General features: G+C 46.0%; 1 protein-coding gene across 1 annotated transcript in view; it reads left to right on the forward strand.

Moving 5' to 3' along the window:
• Positions 1-24,368, forward strand: part of PPP1R37 (protein phosphatase 1 regulatory subunit 37) — a 1,040,147-nt gene that overhangs the window by 446,009 nt on the left and 569,770 nt on the right. The window contains 1 exon segment of the mRNA XM_030217605.1: positions 13,041-13,153. Within this exon segment, the coding sequence (XP_030073465.1) occupies positions 13,041-13,153 (113 nt within the window).

A 24,368-nucleotide genomic window follows, 5' to 3' on the forward strand; every position in this document is an offset into this window, starting at 1 on the left:
GGCCAGGTGACATCTCCCGAACCTCAAGAGTACCTGCCCCCCTTCAGCACAAGCTGGCCTCAAGGACATACATTGTTTCTTGAGAGGTTCTTAATCTCCTACACCTCCCTTCTGCACAAGCTAGCTTCAGGGACATACATTGTTCTTGACAGGTGCCTAATCTCATTCCTTCCAGCCTGTTCTTTGAGATATACCAGGCAAGTTAAATTCAGAAGAGTTTAAAATTTATTATCGATCAAAGTAAGACTAAAAATCCCTCTATAAATCCAGATTGATCTATATGGTTGATCTATATGGACTAGTCTGGGCAACACTCATTGCACCCTACGAGCTAGTATTTTAGTGAATATTTTATAGTCTGTATTTAATAATGATATGGGCCTATATGACACATAGTACATTGGATCTTTGCCGGGCTTAGGGATAAGACAACTCCAAAAGACAGCCGGCCTGTTTGAAAAGTGAGGTGAAGGAAGCTATTAGGGCTAAAAGAAATGCCTTCAGAAAATGGAAGAAGGAACCATCTGAAAATAACAAGAGGCAGCATAAGGAGTGTCAAAGCAAATGCAAGGCGCAGATAAAGAAGGCCAAGAGGGATTACGAAAAAAAGATAGCATTAGAGGCAAAAAAACATAGTAAAAAATTTTTTCGGTATATTAAAATCAGGAAGCCGGCAAAAGAATCGGTTGGGCCACTGGATGACCGAGGGGTAAAAGGGCGATCAAGGAAGACAAAGACTTAGTGATTAAATGAATTCTTCGCTTCGGCCTTCACCGAGGAAGATTTGGGTGGGATGCCGGTGTCGGAAATGATATTTCAAGCGGACGAGTCGGAGAAACTTACTGACTTCACGGTAAACCTGGAGGACGTAATGGGGCAGTTCAGCAAATTGAAGAGTAGCAAATCTCCTGGACCGGATGGTATTCATCCTAGAGTACTGATAGAACTGAAAAATGAGCTTGCGGAGCTACTGCTAGTGATATGCAATTTATCCTTAAAATCGAGCATGGGGGTATGTTAAATGATTGCCAATATAAGTAGGGGGGTGAGGTTCCTTCCCCGAAGACACACCAGTACAAGGATAACAGATGTGTCAAACAGAAGGGAGGATGGGGAGAAGGTTATGTGGGGGGAGGGGTAGTAAAAGGGGTAAGCGGGAAGCAATGATGACCGGGTCAAGGAAAAAAATAATGGATTAATCAGGAGTGGTCAACACATGGGCATAGGGCACAGTTTTTTCACTAAATTCGGGAAATGAGTAACATAACTTGCATGACCCTTAATGTTAAGGGTTTAAACTCACCTATGAAGCGACAGATGCTATTTAAGGAGATACAGCGCTTAAAGGCAGATGTGTCTTTTATACAAGAAACACATTTGCTCCCAACCAAGGAGCACCTATGTCCGGGAGGTAAAAGCCGCTATGTATATTTTGCATCTAATCATAAGGAGGAAAAAAAAAGGGAGTCCTTATAACACTGACTAACAAGTACCCATGGCAGGTACAGAAAGTAATAAGAGACAGAGAGGGTCGATATCTATTGTTAGTAGTTCAATTAGGAACTGAAATACTTTCTTTACTAAATGTATACGCTCCCAATGACCATCAAGAAGCCTTCTATAAAGAAGTCTCTAAGGCCCTAAGTAAGAATATTAAAGGTACCCTACTAATGGGAGGAGACTTGAATCTGACGTTAAATCTATTGATAGACAATTCGACAGGAGGGATACGATATGCCCAGTCTGATAGAGCCCAACTGCATACATTCTTGGTGACTTGGCAACTAATAGACATTTGGAGACAAATACACCCAAAGTCCAGGGGGTATACATATTTCTCGGCGGTACATGATTCCAACTCTCGTATAGATATGTGGCTGGGGCCTCCAAAGTAGTTGACATATAGATCCTCCCAAGAACATGGTCGGACCATGCGCTGGTTATATTAGAATTAGCGTGGGTGGTCAGAACTCCTGAGATCCCATCATGGCGATTCCCAGATGAGCTGCTAGCTAACCCTAAGGTGCTGTTACGTCTGGAGGGGGAGATAAAGGAATATTTAGACATCAATGATAATGGGGAGGTAACCTCGCAGATATTGTGGGAGGGTCTAAAAGCAGTGGTTAGAGGGAAAATAATAGCGATGCAGGCTTATATGAAGAAACAAGCGAATGCTCACACGCAAACATTACATGCAGAACTACTGGGACTGACCCAGCAAGCCCAGCAATGCCCTCTATCACAACACTCTCAAGATCGGATGCATGCTATTCGACTGGCCCATAGGGAACTACAGTTAGTGGAAGTAGCAGAACGATTACAGCAAGTTAGGCAAACCTATTTTGAATTTGGTAACAGACCGTCGAGACTGCTAGCATATAAGCTCAAGAAGCGTGTTCTAAACTCCTATATACATACCGTTCAGGCAGAGGGGGGGAAAATATGCAATAAACTTGAAGAAATTAACAGTGGCGTACCTAGGGTAGTTGACACCCGGGGCCGGTAATTTTTTAACACCCCCCCTCCTCCCCCAAATCCAGTACTAGGCATGCCGAGAATACAAAACACTCAGGACCTATAGAGCAATTCTACCATACCATAAGCAGTCATTTCTACGAGTCACACAAGGAAAAGGAAAGCATCTTAAACACTACAGTGAGCACTAGAACATCAATTCACCTATTGTAAAACGAAACCAGACAGAATAGTACAGATCGTAGATCCAGCACAGTCAATGCCAACTGAAAGCCATGTCTTTTTCACAAACACAGATACACCCTAATCCACTATAGAATAAGTAATCATAAACTTTCTATTTAGACAAAAATTAAACTGAACCTCCAATGCCAGACTCTGCATACAATGCAACACCACAGAAACTGTCCCCTAGTACTGTGCAAAATATAAAGACAGCAGATGTAAATTTGAAAAAAAAAACCTAACAAGTACCAATCACCACTTTACAAATTAACAAATAGAAATAAAACAAATATAGAAAGTAAAATAATACCATTTTATTGGACTAATACATTTAGCTTTCAGAGGCCAAAACCTCCGTCCTCGGGTCAGTACAGTATAGTGCTGTTACAGTATCCTATCCTGACCTGAGGAAGGGGGTTTTGTTCTCCGAAAGTTAGTCAAAATGTACTAAAATTAGTCCAATAAAAAGATTACCTTATTTACATGTTCTATTATAAACATTTAACACATCTACAATACTTTATCCTAAAGCAAAAAAAATAAAAAAATATATTTTATTTACAGTTGTCTCTGGTTTCTGCTTTCCTCATCTTCTTTTCACCGTCTTCCTTCCATCCAGCATCTGTCTTCACTCTCTCTCTCTCTGCCATCCAGTGTCTGCCCTCTCTGCCTGCCCTTTCTCTCTGCCCCTTCAATCCACCATTTGCCCTCCCTCTCCCATCCATCCAGGGTCTGCCCTCCCTCTCGCTCTCCCTTCCATCTAGGATCTGTCCCCTCTCTCTCTCTGCCCCTTTTTCAGCCCCCAGTTCCAGCCCCCTTCTCCCCTCTGAACACCCCCACCCCAGTCCCCTTCTCCCCTCCCCTTCTCCTGTCTGAGACCCCCACCCAAGTCCCCTTCTCTCCTCTGAACACCCCCATCCCAGTCCCCTTCTCCCCTCCCTTTCCCTTCTCCCCTCTGAGATCCCCACCCCAGTCCCCTTCTCCCCTCTGAGATCCCCACCCCAGTCCCCTTCTCCCCTCCCCTGTCTGAGATCCCCACCCCAGTCCCCTTCTCCCCTCCCCTTTTCCCCTCTGTGACCCCCACCCCAGTCCCCTTCTCCCCTCTGAGATCCCCCACCCCAGTCCCCTTCTCCCCTCCCCTTCCCTTCTCCCCTGAGATCCCCACCCCAGTCCCCTTCTCCCCTGTCTGAGATCCCCACCCCAGTCCCCTTCTCCCCTCCCCTTTTCCCCTCTGAGACCCCCACCCCAGTCCCCTTCTCCCCTCTGAACACCCCCACCCCAGTCCCCTTCTCCCCTCCCCTTTTCCCCTTTGAGACCCCCACCCCAGTCCCCTTCTCCCCTCTGAACACCCCCACCCCAGTCCCCTTCTCCCCTCCCCTGTCTGAGACCCCCACCCCAGTCCCCTTCTCCCCTCTGAACACCCCCACCCGAGTCCCTTTCGCCCCTCTCCTTCCCCACCTCAGTCCCATTAAAACCGGCGAAGCAGCGTCGCAGGCAGCGCCTCGTGCCCTGCTTGTTAAAAAAAAAATCAAATCTCCTTCCTTCTCCTCGTCTTGACGTCAACTCGGGCCTTCCAATCAAATTGATTGGAAGGCCCGAGTCGACGTCAAGACGAGGAGGGGAAGGAGATTTGATTTTTTTTTTTTTTACAAGCAGGGCACGAGGCGCTGCCTGCAACGCTGCTTCGCCGGGTTTTTAAATGTGCGGCGCCGCGGGAACGGCCACGGGAGGCGGCGGGAGTGGAGCACCCCCCACCCACTGGCACCCGGGGCGGACCGCCCCCACCGCCCCGCCCTTGGTACGCCACTGGAAATTAAGGACACCTTCTATAAATTCTATCAGGGGTTGTACCAGGTTGAAGAAACAGCAACACCACAAGAAACCCAGGAATATCTAACACAGGCAGTACTCCCGAGGGTGACAGCTATGGAGGCAGAGGCATTATCAAGCGAAATCACCTTAGAAGATGTACAATGGGCCATCCAGGACCTGCCGAATGGGAAAGCACCGGGTCCCGATGGGTACACAAATAAATTTTACAAAAAGTATAGCAAATTCCTGACCCCGGTATTGGTTCGAGTGTTTAATGAAATGGACCCTCACTTAGAGTTGCCATATTCATTGCCGAAGGGTTACAAGGTAAAGTTTGCCTATTTGCGGATGATACTAAGATTTGTAACACAGTGGATACCCCGGAGGGAGTGGAAAACATGAAAAAGGATCTGAAAAAGCTAGAAGAATAGTCTAAGGTTTGGCAATTAAAATTCAATGCGAAGAAATGCAAAGTGATGCACTTAGGGAGTAGAAATCCAAGAGAGGCGTATGTGTTAGGTGGTGAGAGTCTGCTAGGTACGGATGGGGAGAGGGATCTTGGGATCATAGTATCTGAGGATCTGAAGGCGATGAAACAGTGTGACAAGGCGGTGGCCATAGCTAGAAGGTTACTAGGCTGTATAGAGAGAGGTGTGACCAGCAGAAGAAAAGAGGTGTTGATGCCCCTGTACAAGTCGTTGGTGAGGCCCCACCTGGAGTATTGTGTTCAGTTTTGGAGGCCGTATCTTGCTAAGGATGTAAAAAGAATTGAAGCGGTGCAAAGAAAAGCTACGAGGATGGTATGGGATTTGCGTTACAAGACGTATGAGGAGAGACTTGCGGACCTGAACATGTATACCCTGGAGGAAAGAAGAAACAGACGTTCAAATATTTGAAGGTATTAATCCGCAAACAAACCTTTTCCGGAGATGGGAAGGCGGTAGAACGAGAGGACATGAAATGAGATTGAAGGGGGGCAGACTCAAGAAGAATGTCAGGAAGTATTTTTTCACGGAGAGGGTAGTGGATGCTTGGAATGCCCTCCCGCGGTAGGTGGTGGAGATGAAAACGGTAACGGAATTCAAACATGCGTGGGATAAACATAAAGGAATCCTGTGCAGAAGGAAGAGATCCTCAGGAGCTTAGCCTAGAATGGGTGGCAGAGCTGGTGGTTGGGAGGCGGGGCTAGTGCTGGGCAGACTTATACGGTCTGTGCCGGGGCTGGTGGTTGGGCGGCGGGGATAGTGCTGGGCAGACTTATACGGTCTGTGCACTGAAGAGGACAGTACTAATAAAAAAGTAGCACATATGAATTTATCTTCTTGGGCAGACTGGATGGACCGTGCAGGTCTTTTTCTGCCGTCATCTACTATGTTTACTATGTTCATGGCGGTTGGCAAATATAACACTTATTCTGAAGCCAGGAAAAGATCCTCAAAACTGTGGGTCGGACTATAAATTTTCACCAAAAGTTTGGCCCATCGATTACAACGGGTTATGCCGAAGTTGGTACATGTTGACCAAACGGGTTTCATAACGGGGAGACAGACTTTCGATAATATCAGTAGAGCTATCCATCTGATCCATGAAGCAGGAGATACAAAACAACCAACATTGTTATTATCTCTAGACGCCGAAAAGGTGTTTGATCAGGTCCAATAGCAGTTTATGTTTTCAGTGTTGGCGCGGATGGGTATCTCGGGACGGTTCAACTCATGGCTTTCATTGCTATACTCAAATCCTATAGCTTCATTGCGAATTAATGGTTCAGGATCTGATCTAATACAACTTAAGAGGGGAACTCGTCAAGGTTGTGCGCTGTCTCCGTTGCTGTTCGCACTAACCATGGATCCGCTAGCGCAACATATTAGACAACATGTAGACATACAGGGTTTGACCATAGGTGAAGAGACATATAAAATAATGTTGTTTGCAGATGACATTCTGCTTACACTGACACACCCTCAGGAGTAATTACTAGGGGTGATGCAGAGTTTACAACATTATGGAAAGCTGGCAGGGTTCAGGGTGAACATGGACAAGTCAGAAATTATGGGGGTGGGTCTATCCAAAGAGATGGAATTATCATTACGTCAGAAATATCCCTTTCGATGGGTCACTCGATATCTACGATATTTGGGGATTAACCTTACCGCTAAATTAACAGATATCTATGAGGTGAACTTTCCACACAAAATACGGGAAATGTTGCGTGAACTGATGAGAGGGGTTAGAGTTATCCTGGATGGGAAGGATATCAGCAATAAAAATGATGCTATTGCCAAAGATTTTGTATCTTTTCATGGCACTACCCCTGCCCATCCCAAAACAGTTCTTTCGCCACCTACATCGTAAATTATTTGCCTACATATGGCAACACAAACCACCTAGGGTGAGGGCAGATATTATGTTTCAACCAAAAGATAAGGGGGTATGGCGGTACCTAACTTCAAACAATACTATCAAGCAGCACAGCTATGGGTATTGGCGGGATGGGGGTCTAGCATCTTAATGCTTTGGGTACAAATCGAGAAGTACTGGTTGAGGATGGGGAGCCCAGAAGCGATACTATGGGCCCCGCAGAGACAATTGATAGCGTGTATACGACATGCACCCCCGCAGTACGTTTCCCCCTTCAGACATGGAGTACAATACGGCAGAAGTTGCTGCCAGGCAGGAAACATTTTAGTCGTATGAAGATACAGACAGCTATGGGCTGTCCCATAGGGGCAGCTGACAATGTGTTCCGAATATGGAAACAGAAAGGGCTGGTAGTACTGCACCAAATTTGGGATGAGGGGAACATGATATCATTTGCAGACCTCCAAGAGGAATTTGAGCTCCCAATGTCCCACCTGTATCATTATAACAGGATCCGGGATTACGTAAATCGAAGGGCTAAAGGGGAGCTCGCTCTGGAGGATACAGCGATAGAAAAGGCCATGGGAGGGGGAGGCCAGAGGGTGTGCATTTCCCGTCTGTATAGAGCATTATTTAAACCCACTAGAACGATACATCCAGAGGTGGGAAAAAGTTATACAGCAGAACTATGATAGTAAAAGCTGGGAAAAAGCACTGATGTATCTGCTTAAAGTATATATCTCTAGCTCTCTAGTTGAAAATGGTTATAAAATGTTGTATCAATGGTACCTGACACCCAACAAGATAGCAAAAATGTATAAGAAGGAAAATGGTTGGTGTTGGAGAGGATACAAGGAAATAGGAGATATGGCTCATATTTGGTGGACGTGCCCTAAGGCGCAGACATACTGGCTAGAAGTAATTCAGACATTAGAAAAATTCCTAGGGAGCAAGTATGCCCTGAAGATGGAGACATGCCTTCTACATTTTCAAACGGCAGGAATAACATCAGCAACACACCGTCTGGCATCGATGTGGTTGGTTGCAGGAAAGATCGCATTGGCTTCAGCATGGAAGCAGCCCTTTTTACCGCCAGTGATAAGGGTGGTACATAAGATGGACAACCTCTACCAAATGTCCAAAATGACAGCAATAAGGACAGGGCGGATAGCACAATTCTATAAGCAATGGGACAAATATGCAGCATGGAGGCTGACTGATGGAGTGGACTTGAACGCGCCCAGGTTATTGACAGCTCCTTGATCTGGTTATAGAGTAAAGATGTATTAAGTAAATATACGGTCATTAACAATACTGTCAGGGGGGAGGGGGGATAAAACAATTGGAGAAAGGTTAAATTGTTGATATTAGCATCTGTTTTAAGTATGTAAAAATCTTAATAAAAATATTTTTTTTTTAAATTGAGCGTGGTACCGGAAGATTGGAGGGTGGCCAATGTAACACCCATTTTTAAAAAAGGTTCGAGGAGATCCGGGAAATTATAGACCAGAGTCTGACGTCGGTGCCGGGGAAAATGGTAGAGGCTATTATTAAAAACAAAATTACAGAACACATCCAAGGACATGGATTACTGAGACCGAGTCAGCATGGCTTTTGTGTGGGGAAATCTTGCCTGACCAATTTACTTCAATTCTTTGAAGGAGTAAACAAACATGTGGACAAAGGGGAGCCGGTTGATATTGTGTATCTGGATTTTCAAAAGGCGTTTGACAAGGTACCTCATGAAAGGCTACAGAGGAAATTGGAGGGTCATGGGATAGGAGGAAAAGTCCTATTGTGGATTAAAAACTGGTTGAAGGATAGGAAACAGAGAGTGGGGTTAAATGGGCAGTATTCACAATGGAGAAGGGTAGTTAGTGGGGTTCCTCAGGGGTCTGTGCTAGGACCGCTGCTTTTTAATATATTTATAAATGATTTGGAGATGGGAGTAACTAGCGAGGTAATTAAATTTGCTGGTGACACAAAGTTATTCAAAGTCGTTAACTCACGACAGGATTGTGAAAAATTACAGAAGGACCTTACAAGACTAGGAGACTGGGCAGGTAGATGGCAGATTACGTTTAATGTGAGCAAGTGCAAGGTGATGCATGTGGGAAAAAAGAATCCAAATTATAGCTATGCCATGCAAGGTTCTACGTTAGGAGTTACGGACCAAGAAAGGGATCTGGGTGTCGTAGTTGATAATACACTGAAACCTTCTACTCAGTGTGCTGCTGCGGCTCGGAAAGCGAATAGAATGTTGGGTATTATTAGGAAAGGTATGGAAACAGGTGTGAGGATGTTATAATGCCATTATATCGCTCCATGGTGCGACCGCACCTTGAGTATTGTGTTCAATTCTGGTCGCCGCATCTCAAGAAAGATATGGTGGAACTGGAAAACATGCAGTGAAGGGCGACTAAAATGATAGTGGGGATGGGACGACTTCCCTATGAAGAAAGACTAGGGCTTTTCAGTTTGGAGAAGAGACGGCTGAGGGGAGACATGATAGAGGTCTATAAAATAATGAGTGGAGTTGAACAGGTGGATGTGAAGCGTCTGTTCACGCTTTCCAAAAATACTAGGACTAGGGGGCATGTGATGAAACTACAGTGTAGTAAATTTAAAACAAATCAGAGAAAATTTTTCTTCACCCAACGCGTAATTAAACTCTGGAATTCGTTACCGGAGAATGTGGTGAAGGCGGTTAGCTTGGCAGAGTTTAAAAAGGGGTTAGATGGTTTCCTAAAGGACAAGTCCATAAACCACTACTAAATGGACTAGGGAAAAATCCACAATTCCAGGAATAACATGTATAGAATATTTTTACGTTTGGGAAGCTTTCCAGGTGCCGCTCGATGGACCCTTGGTCTTTTCCCAGTGTGGCATTACTTATATACTTACGTTTTTTAGAAAGAGCTATCAAAACTCCTTTAATTTTTCTTTGTAGTGTGTTGGAAGCGAAGTATATATAGGGGTATCTCTTATGGTAGCATAGACGTTCGTGGATAGGCAGTGAGTGCGTCTCTTGGGTAGAGGCAACTCCCACAAGTCTATCTAACTTTAAATAAAAGATGCCTCTTCGTTGGGGAGTTTAATCCTCTTACATTAAGACTAAGGAAAGGCACTCAATCATTTATCTATGTCAACATAACCTGTCCCATGTGCCACTCTATGGAGACTAAGGTGAACCTTTCCCATGACTTCCTTCCCTGAAGTCGCTTCCCCTATTCTGACATATCCCTCTATCATCTCCTTAGGAAACCCTCCCCTCTCCCCCTCTATCTGCCCCCCCCCCAATTCTCTGTTTCCCTCCTCCCTACACCCACATACCATAAACAGGATCATATCAGGCTCCCAGTATCTTCAGGCACCTGTTGATCCTATGAGAGAAGTGCGTACCCCCTTCCCCCACAACCCACAGTAATCTATAGCAGACATTTCAGTATCACGCTCCTATCTCTTATAATTTACAATGTTTAAGCCTTTTGCAACAGTCGAAACAGTGCCACACATAACTGTAATATAATGCCCTCCACCCTGATCACCAGATCTATGTCACCCGGTTACCCTGGTGTAGAGTTCAGGTCACTGTGGAACTTTTCATATCTTTAGTGGAGGCTTGCCATTTCAGTCGTCTTCTACCTTTGGAGACACGCTTCCATTTTGGCTTCAATGTAGTGGCCTGCTTGACCACTTTCGAGTGTGAGTCTCTTATTCCGGGAAGAATTATTTCGCCTCCTCCAGTGTGCAAATTTGGTGTTGTTTCCCTTCCTTATAAAATTGCAAAGCAAAAGGGTATCACCATTTGTATGGGATTTTCAGTTCTCTCATCCTCTGAGTAACTGGCTGGAGCTCCATCCTGTGCTTGAGTGTCACGCCCTCTAAATCTTGATATATCTTGATTGGGTAAGATACCCAGTGTAATTTCTCAGCTTTTTTTATGGCTTGCAAACGTTTTTTCTTTAAAATGTATGAAGCATGCCACTATATCCTTCGGTTTGTTGTTTTGTGGCGCTCCCCAGGCCCTTTGTGCTCTATCCAACTGTACGGTTGTGTCCTCCGGACTCAGAAGCATCTTCGCAATAGATTGTGCTACATGCTTATAAAGTGAGATTAACTGCTCGCAGGTCCTGGTGCTGGGAGGACAATGTATTCCAAATCTCGTCCGATATCTCATGGTGTAAATGTACTCTCAGTGTCGTTAGCTCTTCCTGGACTGCTTTTAAGTCGGTCTTGATTTCACAGAGCCAATTTCTAATCTCCCACAAAGGTGCACTCTGGATATCCTCCGATTCTTCTCTTTCTAGAAACAAGTCGTGACTGTTCCGCTTGGGCCAGGTCTGCCTCATGTATCAGGGCTATCGACTGCCACATCGGCCTCATGGTGAAAGACCCGGGTAAGCAAAACTAGAAAGATCTAATGAGCCGTTCATTTTACTCATATTTTCTTGAGTAGTATGAAGTCCTGGGGGCTTCTCACCTTGGTTAACCAAGTCAGTGTTCCTGAAGTCTGCAGAAAATGCTGAATTATGGGGGAGGTTAGCGCCCGGAGCAAGTCTTTCACGCTGCCATCTTGTGGGGTGACGTCATTTTCTCTGAAATACCTATTATATCTACCTCATATTTCTGTGATAATATGATACCTTTCAACCTATACCTTATATTTGATTTAAATTGAACCAATTGTCTACTGTTTTGATGTTAAGTTGACTGCTTTTTAGTGAGTAGACTCAAGTCGTGTTATCATTTATTTTATTTAGTAGTATTATATCTAGCTCATAATTTAATGCTATATACTTCAATTCTTCTATCTTATTTTTAAGGCTTCTTCCATTTGTAAATATTTAACTTATCCAAGCTATGATATTTTCAGTAATGTCATATGGATACAAAAATTGAAGAATCAGAACGGGAAGAAAATTTATGTCATCAAATTATGGTGCTGAAGAAGAATACTGCATATGCCATGTACTCTATGAAGAACAAATCAATCATTATTGGAGGATATGAAACCTAAGCTTTTCTTGGAAGCTCAGATAACAAGATTTTGACTTTCATACTTCAGACAAACCATGTAAAGAGAAAAATCATTAAAGTTGTCATGCCTCGTAAGATTGAAGGCCAGTGCAAAATAAGAAGATCAGCAATGTGATGGATTGATACAAAAACAATAGCTATGGATGCAGTATATCAGTGATAAGCTGCCTGACTGAAGACCCAACATGGGGGCAACTATCCACATGGTCGTTATGAGTCAACACCAACTTTATGGTGCTTAAGAACAACAGGAGCCAGTTCTGTAAAGAAAATTAGGAGTCTACTTTTGTTGGTAGAATAGTAGCCTAACAGGTGAAACATATGTGTAGAAGTTAGGCACAAGCACATACACCAGCCATAGAATTGGTGTAATTGTTGGATCCTAAATGTTAGAGAGGTGCTTATAACTTACTGTATTCTTACTGCACTCCTTCCCCTCCCCCCCATCCAGGTGTATGCCTCCTTTCAAATATGCACTATGTTAAGTGCATATGTACAGAATAGTGCTTAGGCAGAATTTTGGCATTTATGTATGTATGTGCATATGCATGCGTATAAATGCCATTATTCTAAACATTTACATGCATAATTGGCACATAACTGTTAGCACCTATGTTATAGAATTGCTGTCTTAGTCCTGAGTGAATGCTGATATCAGTTTAAAAGCATGTGGAAGTGACTTAAAGATTACCATGAGGTTATTGAATATGTTTTCAGTTCAAGTCATACTTAAGAATTGGTTGCTATGAAATCTGTTGTAATCTGAAATTGCCTGGTAGCCATTGTAGAATGAGTTAGTTGTGAGAGGCTTATTCCCATTGAGCAGGCATGTGCCAGAAGTCACTGTGAAAAATTGCCATCATTGGCACAAACTGGAACCTCAGTAAGGGGTCCTTTTACAAAAGCGCGCTAGCGTTTTTAGCATACACTAAAAATAAGCGTATGCTAAATGCTAGAGGTGCCCATATATTCCTATGGGCGTCTCTAGCGTTTGATGCATGCTAAAAATGCTAGTGTGCCTTTGTATAAGACCCCCTAAGCGTCCAAATGTAGCCTTTAATTCTTGCATATTGTTTGTATGTTGACAATATTGTTTGTGTCATCTCAACATATTACTTGATTTGCAGGCCTGTCATATATCTGCGAAGGTCTAAAGGAGCAGCGGAAAGGACTGGTCACGCTGGTACTCTGGAATAATCAACTGACCCACACTGGTATGGTCTACTTGGGCATGATGTTGGTGAGTAGTTTGCCATCATTACTCTTTTATGTTCACATTTGATAACTTTAGTTTTTCTCTTCTGTCTCACCCATGTTTTTGTATGCTATACCCAAGATAATTATGAAATTTTCATTCTTTCATCACCAAGCATAGTAAAATGCAGCCTTCTCCTCTCAAGAAGGCTATCTGTCACCCACGACTTTTATTTGTTCTGCCCCATGCTGTGCTGTAGATCGATTGTAATTAAGCAGTCTTTCCAGCTCCTCATATTTCTGTCCAGGAATCCTCTTGTTCCAGTTCTGGTGGGGTTGGTGTGGTTCTTGCTGACACACTATTGATTTCACTCCTGCGGCTCCTTGTCTTTACAGTGCCAGCTTGATGTTAGGTCCCAGCTGCACAGCAATTTCACTCCTGGCAATCCTTTTTAGTCTTCTGCAAAGGGCTTAAGTTCCCACAGATCTGCTTTCTCTCTCCTCTGTAGTCCATCTTGATCCAATGATTTCCTCACTACCCTGTCCTTTGTTTCCATTTTTTTAAACCCCATACATATCTGTTTCTAGCACATACACATATAGATGTGTGTGGATGGAGGACGACAGACTGACCTTTAACAAATGTTTTCTCATTTCTGAGAAGTACGTAAGTATTGCTATACTGGGAGAGACCAAAGGTCAATCAAGCCCAGCATCCTGTTTCCAACAGTGGCCAATCCAGGTCACAAATACCTGGCAAGATCCCAAAAAAGTACAAAACATTTTATACTGCTTATCCCAGAAATAGTGGATTTTCCCCAAGTCCATTTAATAATGGTCTATGGACTTTTCCTTTAGGAAGCCGTCCAATCCTTTTTTAAACTCCGCTAAGCTAACCGCCTTTACCACATTCTCTGGCAAAGAATTCCAGAGTTTAATTACACGTTGAGTGAAGAAAACTTTTCTCTGATTCGTTTTAAATTTACTACATGCATGCCCCCTTGTCCTAGTATTTTTGGAAAGTGTAAACAGATGCTTCACATCTACCTGGTCAACTCCACTCATTATTTTATAGACCTCTATCATTTCTCCCTTCAGCCGCCTTTTCTCCAAGCTGAAGAGCCCTAGCTGCTTTATCCTTTCCTCATAGGGAAGTTGTCCCATTCCCTTTATTTTCGTTGCCCTTCTCTGCACCTTTTCTAATTCCACTATATCTTTTTTGAGATGCGGCGACCAGAATTGAACACAATATTCGAGGTGCAGTCGCACCATGGAGTGATACAAAGGCATTATAACATCCTCATTTTTGTTTTCCATTCCTTTCCTAATAATACCTAACATTCTATTTGCTTTCTTAGCCGCAGCAGCACACTGAACAGAAGGTTTCAACGTATCATCAACGACGACACCTAGATCCCTTTCTTGGTCAGTGACTCCTAATGTGGAACCTTGCATGACATAGCTATAATTCGGGCTCCTCTTTCCCACATGCATTACTTTGCACTTGCTTACATTAAACGTCATCTGCCGTTTAGACGCCCAGTCTCACAGTCTCGTAAGGTCCTCTTGCAATATTTCACATTCCTGCTGCGATTTAACGACATTGAATAACTTTGTGTCATCAGCAAATTTAATTACCTCACTAGTTACTCCCATCTCTAGGTCATTTATAAATATGTTAAAAAGGAGCGGTCCCAGCACAGACCCCTAGGGAACCCCACTAACCCTTCTCCATTGAGAATACTGACCATTTAACCCTACTCTCTGTTTTCTATCTTTTAACCAGTTTTTAATCCACAATAGAACACTACCTCCTATCCCATGACTCTCCAATTTCCTCTGGAGTATTTCATGAGGTACTTTGTCAAACGCCTTCTGAAAATTCAGACTAAACTAGATCCTGCAATGCCTGCTAGATTCTCTGTTAATTTTGTGATACAAAGTTTTTAAAACTAAGTGGAAAATACTATGGAGATTAGTTGATAAAATTTGCTTTTTATATTTTTATTTTGCCTAACACTAACCTACAATCCCTCCTTTAAACCTCAATCTTTAAGTTCCCAAAGCACAAAGCAAAATAGCGTTTACTTACCAGAGAAATGTCCTCTTCTCTCGGAACTTCTCAGAAAGAAAGTTGAGTGGGACCTTTCCTCTTTATATAGTTTTGAATCTAAGGGGCCTTTTTTAAACAGGCTCTTTGAAGCTGACTCAGCAACCTATGCAAGTATTCTACTTCCCCACACCTTAATTAACACTTAATTGAGGTCACTGGATGAGCTACCTCTCCAGCAGCCAAGGAACAGAAAAAAATGCCTTTTAGAACAAGAGTTTTTGGCTGTTTAGTTTCTACCTCTAGAAAGGTTTCAGTTTAAAACTATGGGAAAATGCCTATTTCTAGAGAAAATTTCAGTTTAAAAATATGGGGAAAAGGGTTTGTACACTAACCTGCTTATAATCGAAATAGAAAAACGCCTATATTGTGACCCAAATCGGGAGATAGACGTTTAGCTCACAAAAACGAATAAAGCGGTATAATCAAAAGCCGAATTTGGACGTTTTCAACTGCACTCCGTTGTGGATGCGAATAAAATTGATGGGGGCGTGTCGAAAGCGTGGTGAAGGCGGGGCGTGGTTTTCGGCCGATCAGAGATGGGCGCCTTTCGCCGATAATGGAAAAAAAATATGCATTTTTAGCGAGAATTTAGGGCACTTTTCCTGGACCCTGTTTTTCCACGAATAAGGCCCCAAAAAGTGCCCTAAATGACCAGATGACCACTGGAGGGTCACAAACCCCCTCCCACCACAAAATATGCCGTTTCACAACTTTTTATTTTACCCTCAAATGTCATGCCCACCTCCCTGGCAGCAGTATGCAGGTCACTGGAGCAATTATTAGGGGGTGCAGTGGACTTCAGGCAGGTGGACCCAGGCCCATCCCCCTCCCACCTGTTACACTTGTGCTGGTAAATGGGAGCCCTCCAAACCACCCCCCAAACCCACTGTACCCACATGTAGGTGCCCCCCTTCACCCCTTAGGGCTATAGTAATGGTGTAGACTTGTGGGCAGTGGGGTTTGAGGGGGATTTGGGGGGCTCAACACCCAAGGGAAGGGTGCTATGCACCTGGGAGCTGTTTTACCTTGGTTTTTTTTTTGTTTTTGTAAAAGTGCCCCCTAGGGTGCCCGGTTAGTGTCCTGGCATAGTAACATAGTAGATGACGGCAGAAAAAGACCTCACGGTCCATCCAGTCTGCCCAACAAGATAACTCATATTTGCTGCTTTTTGTGTATACCCTACTTTGATTTGTACCTATGCTCTTCAGGGCACAGACCGTATAAGTCTGCCCCGCACTATCCCCGCCTCCCAACCACCAGCCCCACCTCCCAACCACCGGCTCTGGCACAGGCACAGACCGTATAAGTCTGCCCAGCACTATCCTCACCTCCCCAGCCCTGCCTCCCAACTCCGGCACTGGCACAGACCGTACAAGTCTGTCCAGCACTATCCCCGCCTCCCAACCACCAGTCCCGCTTCCCACCATCGGCTCTGGCACAGACCGTATAAGTCTGCCCAGCCCTATCCCCGCCTCCCGATCTTGACTAAGCTCCTGAGGATCCATTCCTTCGGCACAGGATTCCTTTATGCTTATGCATGTGAGGGGGACCAGTGCACTACGAATCCTGGCCCCTCCCACGAATAAACGTCTTGGAGTTATTCGTTTTTGAGCTGGGCGCTTTCGGTTTCCATTATCGCTGAAAAACAAAAGCGCCCAGCTCAAAAAAAGATAAACGTCCATGTTTTTCGAAAATACGGTTCAGTCCGCCCCTTCATGGACCCGTTCTCGGAGATAAACGCCCATGGAGATAGACGTTTCCGTTCGATTATGCCCCTTCACGGCAACTAGTTAGTGATGCTTGCTTTTCTCTCTCTTTCTCTCTCTCTTTTTATTCCCCCCTTAATACTAAACTAGGTCCAGCTTGCTTTTCCCTCTCTCTCTCTCTTTTTATTCCCCCTTAATACTAAACTAGAGATCCTGCAGTGCCTGCTAGATTCTGTCTGTTAATGCTGTGGTACAATGTTTTTAAAACTAAGTGGAAAAGACTATGGAGGTTAGTTGATAAAATTTGCTTTTTATATTTTTATTTTGCCTAACACTAACCTACAATTCCTCCTTTAAACCCCAATCTTTAAGTTCCCAAAGCACAAAGCAAAATAGCGTTCACTTACCAGAGTAAAGTCCTCTTCTCTCGGAACTTCTCAGAAATATGCGTATAGGGAGGAATTGATAGCAGCATGGACGAGCGGCTCCGCTGGGGCTACTGAAAATTAACGCAATTCCCGGGCATTGCTTAGCTTTGAAAAGTTGAAATTGCTGGTGGAGAGGTTGCAGAATCGTGCCGCGAAAGAAAAACTTGGAAAGATTCAGATTCATGGCGGAACACGTCGAGAAATCAAAGTCAGACCTGGCGGGGCCAGATTCGAGTGCATAAAAGATGGCGTTCATTCCCTCTGACTCGGAGGATGAAGCTGCAATGGGGTGTCGACGGACACTGGAGAGATCACTAGATCAGTTGTGGTGGGCTGGTTCCAAGAATTTAAAACTGATCTGGTGGGGGTCCAAAAGGATATGCAAGACATTTTAAAGAATATTAAAGCTGAAATTGGAGTTCTCCGAGGACAAGCAGGCTGCTTGTTCTCACACGTGGGTGATGTCCACGGCAGGTTCGGAAAATCTTCTTAGCAACAAAGGTTGCTAAAGCCTTCGAGCGCGAGGGTGCGCGGCCATCTTCCCGCCCGTCGCACAAGACTCCCGCTTCAGTCTTCTTTTTTCCGCGGTTAGGAGTTGCTGTTTCGCAGTTGCTCTGTGCCCCAGAGAAGAAGAGCCTTCGTTTTTCGTTTGTCTTCGGCTCGCGTTTGAGCTGTGTCTTCGTAAAAAAAAAAAAAGAGTTTTAGTTTTCCTTTATTTCTTAGTTTTCTCCATATAAGTTTCCTTTTGTTTGCGTGTGCAGGTTGGCTGCCTGTACAGGTTTTCCATTTTTTGTGTGCCTTTCTTTTGGCACCATCACGAGTTTTGATTTTGCCGCCGCTATTTTTCCGTCGATGACATCGAGGATCGCCAGCGGCTTCAAGAAGTGCACTCGGTGCAACCGGGCAATCTCAGGCACCAGCCCTCATGCGTGGTGTATCCAGTGCCTTGGGACCGAACATCGCCCCGACGCGTGTAAGTTGTGTCTTAGCCTTAAAAAGTGGACACAAGCGTCGAGACAAGCTCAACAGGAATATCTGTTTGGAGCTTTGCCCGGTACTTCGGCGTCGATGTCACAGTGGTACCGAGATCGGCGGCGATGTCGATATCAGCACAGGAGAGTGCATCGACGTCAGGAGCGCAGGTAATGGCTGTCCAGAGACCCACAGGCTGGCAGCAGTGAACCATCGAGTGGGTCTCCACCTGCCTCGAAGGCTCCTGCAGTACAGAACCATCGGGACCGACCTCTTTCGGACCCGACCCCGAGGAGATGTGTGGATTCCACGTCCTCGTCAGTACCGAAGGGTACCGGTGACGTGCCTCGAGCAAAGGCAAAGAAGCACCGTCATCGGTCCCCTTCTCGCCACGGTACCGAGAGCTCCGGGACATCGAGGGATTCACACTCGGGAAGCGTTGACGCCGGGAGGACCACTAACCCTCCATGCAAGAGGTGTCGATGCGCCAGTCTCTGGACAGCCCAGTACCGCCGCCTCGTCCTCGGCAGATTCTGGCTTCGACTCCTGCACCAATCCCACAGCCTTTCTCGACAGACACTCTTGATGAGCACCTTCGAGCCATTCTTCCAGGGATCCTGGAAGGGCTGCTGAGACCGTCTGTTCCTGTACCAGCGGTGCTTGCGCCTACGGTACCGTTGATAGATGCGGCAGCTGGCTCCCCGCTTGTGGTGAGCTTCATTGCTGCTGACACGGGAGTCAACTTCTCTGCATCGCCATCAGGGCCATAGCTCCTTGGCGTCGAGATGGGCTCGACTTTGGACTGCAGTCAGGGAGCTCCTGTCCGATACCGAGGGAGAGGCCTCGTGGGAGGCAGAGGAAGACCCAAAATATTTCTCTTCTGAGGAGTCTTGTGGTCTTCCCTCTGACCCCACTCCTTCGCCGGAGAGATAGCTTTCTCCCCCTGAGAGTTTGTCTTTCTCGTCCTTTGTGCGGGAAATGTCTATGGCCATTCCCTTCCCAGTGGTAACTGAGGATGAGCCCAGGGCTGAGATGTTCAAGGTCCTCGACTATCCTTCGCCACCTAAGGAGTCATCCACTGTCCCTCTACATAATGTCCTCAAGCAGACATTGTTCAGGAACTGGATGAAACCATTGTCTAACCCCACCATCCCTAAGAAGGTTGAGTCCCAGTATCGGTTTCACGGGGACCCGGAGTTGATGAAGACCCAGTTGCCTCATGACTCTGCGGTTGTGGATTCCGCTCTCAAGAGAGCCAAAAGTACAAGAGATTTCACCTTGGCACCCCCGGGCCGGGAAGCTCGGACTTTGGACTCTTTTGGGAGGAAGGCCTACCAGTTCTCTATGCTCGTGTCCAAAATTCAGTCATTCACAAGCATTCACTTGTGGAGTAATGTGAAGCAACTGGCAGACTTGGTCGATCAGCTCCCTTCGGAGCAGGCCAAGCCTTTTCAGCAGGTGGTCAGGCAGCTGAAGGCGTGTCGTAAATTCCTGTCCAGGGGTGCTTACGACTCTTTTGATATGGCGTCCAGAGCCGCTGCTCAGGGTATAGTGATGCGCAGACTCTCATGGCTGCGTGCCTCTGACCTGGAAAATCGAGTTTAGCAGCGGCTTGCGATGTTCCTTGCCGGGGGGATAATATTTTCGGCGAGAAAGTCGAGCAGGTGGTCGAGCAGCTCCACCAGCCGGAAACCGCACTGGACAAACTCTCCCACCGGGTGCCTTCAGCATCTACCTCATCAGGTAGACATTTTTATGGGGGAAGGAGGAATGTTCCCTATACTTATCATAAGTGTAGGTCCAATCCACCTTCCCGCCAGCCTGCTCAGGCTCAACCCCAGCACACTCGTTCACGTCAACAGCGTGCGCCTCGACAGGCCCCTGCAGCTCCCCAGCAGAAGCAAGGGACGGGCATTTGACTGGCTCCAAGCGAGCATAGCTGCAATCAAAGTGTTTGTGCCGGACGATCTACCGGTCGGGGGGAGGTTAAAATTTTTTCACCAAAGGTGGCCTCTTGTAACCTCCGATCGGTGGGTTCTTCAAATAGTCCAGTGGGGATACTCCCTCAATTTGATCTCCAAACCTCCAAATTGCCCACCGGGAGCTCAGTCCTTCAGCTTCCAGCACAGGCAGGTACTTGCAGAGGAACTCTCTGCTCTTCTCAGCCTCAGTGCGGTCGAGCCCGTGCCACCAGGGCAAGAAGGGCTGGGATTCTATTCCAGGTACTTCCTTGTGCAAAAGAGAACAGGGGGGATGCGTCCCATCCTAGACCTAAGGGCCCTGAACAAATATCTGATTTGAGAAATGTTCAGGATGCTTTCCCTGGGCACCCTTCTTCCCATGATTCATAAAAACGACTGGCTATGCTCCCTGGACTTAAAGGATGCTTATACACACATCCCGATACTGTTAGCTCACAGGCAATAGCTTTGATTCTGTCTGGGAACACAGCATTGTGTACTGCCCTTTGGGCTCACCTCTGCGCCCCTGGTGTTCACCAAATGCCTGGCAGTCGTTGCAGCGTCGCTACGCAGGCTGGGAGTGCATGTGTTCCCTTATCTCGAAGATTGGCTGGTAAAGAACACCTCGGAGGCAGGAGCTCTACAGTCAATGCAGATGAGTATTCAACTCCTGGAGCTACTGGGGTTTGTCATAAATTACCCAAAGTCCCACCTTCTTCCAGTTCAGAGACTAGAGTTCATAGGAGCCCTACTGGACTCGCAGACGGCTCATGCCGACCTTCCCGAAGCGAGGGCAGACAATCTTCTGTCACTGGTTTCCTTGGCCAGAGCGTCTGAGCAGATCACAGCTCGGCAGATGTTGAGGCTTCTGGGCCATATGGCCTCCACAGTTCATGTGACTCCCATGGCCCGTCTTCAGATGAGATCAGCTCAGTGGACCCTAGCTTCCCAGTGGTATCAAGCTGCTGGGGATCTAGAGGATGCAGTCCAGTTGTCCACCGCTTTTCACAATTCCCTGCTATGGTGGACAATTCGCTCCAATTTGACCTTAGGACGTCCCTTTCAAATTCCTCAGCCTCAAAAAGTGCTGACCACGGATGCATCTCTCCTAGGGTGGGGAGCTCATGTAGATGGGCTCCACACTCAGGGAGCTTGGTCCCTTCAGGAATCAGGTCTTCAGTTCAATCTTCTGGAGTTGCGAGTGATCTGGTACGCTCTAAAGGCTTTCAGAGATCGGCTGTCCAATCAAATTATCCAAATTCAAGCACATCCAGGTTGTCATGTACTGTGTCAACAAGCAGGGGGGCATCGGATCTCGCCCCCTGTGTCGGGAAGCTATCCAGATGTGGCTTTGGGCCCGCCATCACGGCATGTTTCTCCAGGCCACGTATCTGGCAGGCATAAACAACAGTCTGTCCGACAGTTTGAGCAGGATAATGCAACCTTACGAGTGGTCTCTCAACAGGGCAGTTGTCCGCAAGATCTTCCGAGCGTGGGGCACCCCCTCGGTGGATCTTTTTGCCACTCAGATCAAACACAAGGTCCCTCAGTTCTGTTCCAGATTTCAGGCCCACGACAGGCTAGCCTCAGATGCCTTTCTCCTACATTGGGGGTCAGGCCCTTCTGTATGCGTATCCTCCCATACCTCTAGTAGGGAAGACTTTGCTGAAACTCAGGCAAGACCGAGGAACCATGATTCTGATTGCTCCTTTCTGGCCGCGTCAGATTTGGTTCCCTTTTCTTCTGGAGTTATTCTCCGAAGAACTGTGGAGTGTTTTCCAACCCTCATCACTCAGAATGAGGGGGCGCTTCTGCATCTCAGCCTCCAGTCTCTGGCTGTCACGGCCTGGATGTTGAGAGCGTAGATTTTGCCTTCTTGGGTCTTTCTGAGGGTGTCTCCCGAGTCTTGCTTGCTTCCAGGAAAGATTCCACAAAGAGGTGTTACTCTTTCAAATGGAGAAGGTTTGCCATCTGATGTGACAGCAAGGCCCTAGATCCTCGCTCTTGTTCTACACAGGACCCTGCTTGAATACCTTCTGCACTTGTCAGAGTCTGGTCTTAAGACCAACTCCGTAAGAGTTCATCTTAGTGCTATTAGTGCTTTTCATTATCGTGTGGAGGGTAAGCCTATCTCTTGGCAGCCTTTAGTTGTTCGATTCATGAGAGGTCTGCTTTTGTCAAAGCCCTCTGTCAAATCTCCTACAGTGTCATGGGATCTCAACAACACTGCCCTTTTAGCTTCCCATTGTCTCCTTCCAATGTTTCTATGTTGATGTCCCATTGTTATATTCCTAATGATATTCGAATGTCTCGCACAACTCTGTACAATGTAATCCATAACCAATTTGTAACAAATGTATTTCTATTATTCATATCTTATTGTAAGCCACACTGAGCCCGCAAAAAGGTGGGAAAATGTGGGATAAAAATGCAATAAATAAATAAATAAATAAATTCTCACCCAGCTGATGGAAGCTCCTTTTGAGCCACTGAATTCCTGCCATCTGAAGTACTTGACCTGGAAGGTCATTTTCTTGGTGGCTGTTACTTCAGCTCGTAGAGTCAGTGAGCTTCAAGCCTTGGTAGCCCATGCTCCTTATACTAAATTTCATCATAACAGAGTAGTTCTCCGCACTCACCCTAAGTTCTTGCCGAAGGTGGTGTCGGAGTTCCATCTGAACCAGTCAATTGTCTTGCCAACATTCTTTCCCCGTCCTCATACCTGCCCTGCTGAGCGTCAGTTGCATGCATTGGATTGTAAGAGAGCATTGGCCTTCTATGTGGAACGGACAAGCCCCTTCAGTCCACCCAAGTGTTTGTTTCTTTTGACCCCAACAGAAGGGGAGTGGCTGTCGGGAAATGCACCATTTCCAATTGGCTAGCAGATTGCATTTCCTTCACTTACGCCCAAGCTGGGCTGCCTCTTGAGTGTCATGTCACGGCTCATAGTGTTAGAGCCATGGCAGCGTCAGTGGCCCACTTGAAGTCAGCCACTATCGAAGAGATTTGCAAGGCTGCGACTTGGTCATCAGTCCACACATTCACATCTCATTACTGCCTTCAGCAGGATACCCGATGCGACAGTCGGTTTGGGCATTCGGTGCTGCAGAATCTGTTCGGGGTTTAGAATCCAACTCCACCCCGCTAGGCCCATTTTTATTCTGTTCCAGGCTGCACTCTCAGTTAGATGTTTCTTCGTAGGTCAATCTTTGTTATGTCCTCGCCGTTGCAAGGCCCAATTGACCCTGTTTGTTGTTTTGAGTGAGTCTGGGGGCTGGGGATACCCACATGTGAGAACAAGCAGCCTGCTTGTCCTCGGAGAAAGCGAACTTACTTACCTGTAGCAGGTATTCTCAGAGGACAGCAGGCTGATTGTTCTCACCAACCCGCCCTCCTCCCCTTTGGAGTTGTTTCTTTGGTTCAATTCATAAGTTGACTGAAGCGGGACTCTCGCGCAACGGGTGGGAAGATGGCCTTGCATGCGCGGCGTGCACTTGTGCGCTCGAAGGCTTTAGCAACCTTTGTTGCTAGGAAGATTTTATTTTTTATTTTTATTTTTTTTGTTACATTTGTACCCCGCGCTTTCCCACTCATAGCAGGCTCAATGCGGCTTACATATTGTATACAGATACTTATTTGTGCCTGGGGCAATGGAGGGTTAAGTGACTTGACCAGAGTCACAATTAGCTTCCTGTGCATGAAATGGGAATCGAATTCAGTTCCTCAGTTCCCCAGGACCAAAGTCCACCACCCTAACCACTAGGCCACTCCTCCACTCCGGACCTGGGGCTGCCATGGACGTCACCCACATGTGAGAACAATCAGCCTGCTGTCCTCGGAGAATACCTGCTGCAGGTAAGTAACTTCACTATATGGGCACCTGAGTAAGCGAGGTGGAGGATGCAATCAGTGCGCTTAAAGATGATATTAGAACGCTTCATAAAACAGTGTCTACGGATAATTTGGAAATAGATATATAGAAACATGACGGCAGATAAAGGCCATATGACCCATCCAGTCTGCCCATTCTCTGTAACCCCTAATTCTTCCTGTTCCTAAGCAATCCCACATGCTTATCCCA

The sequence above is a fragment of the Microcaecilia unicolor genome, chromosome 11 (genome assembly GCF_901765095.1).
Source record: "Microcaecilia unicolor chromosome 11, aMicUni1.1, whole genome shotgun sequence".
Taxonomy (NCBI): domain Eukaryota; kingdom Metazoa; phylum Chordata; class Amphibia; order Gymnophiona; family Siphonopidae; genus Microcaecilia; species Microcaecilia unicolor.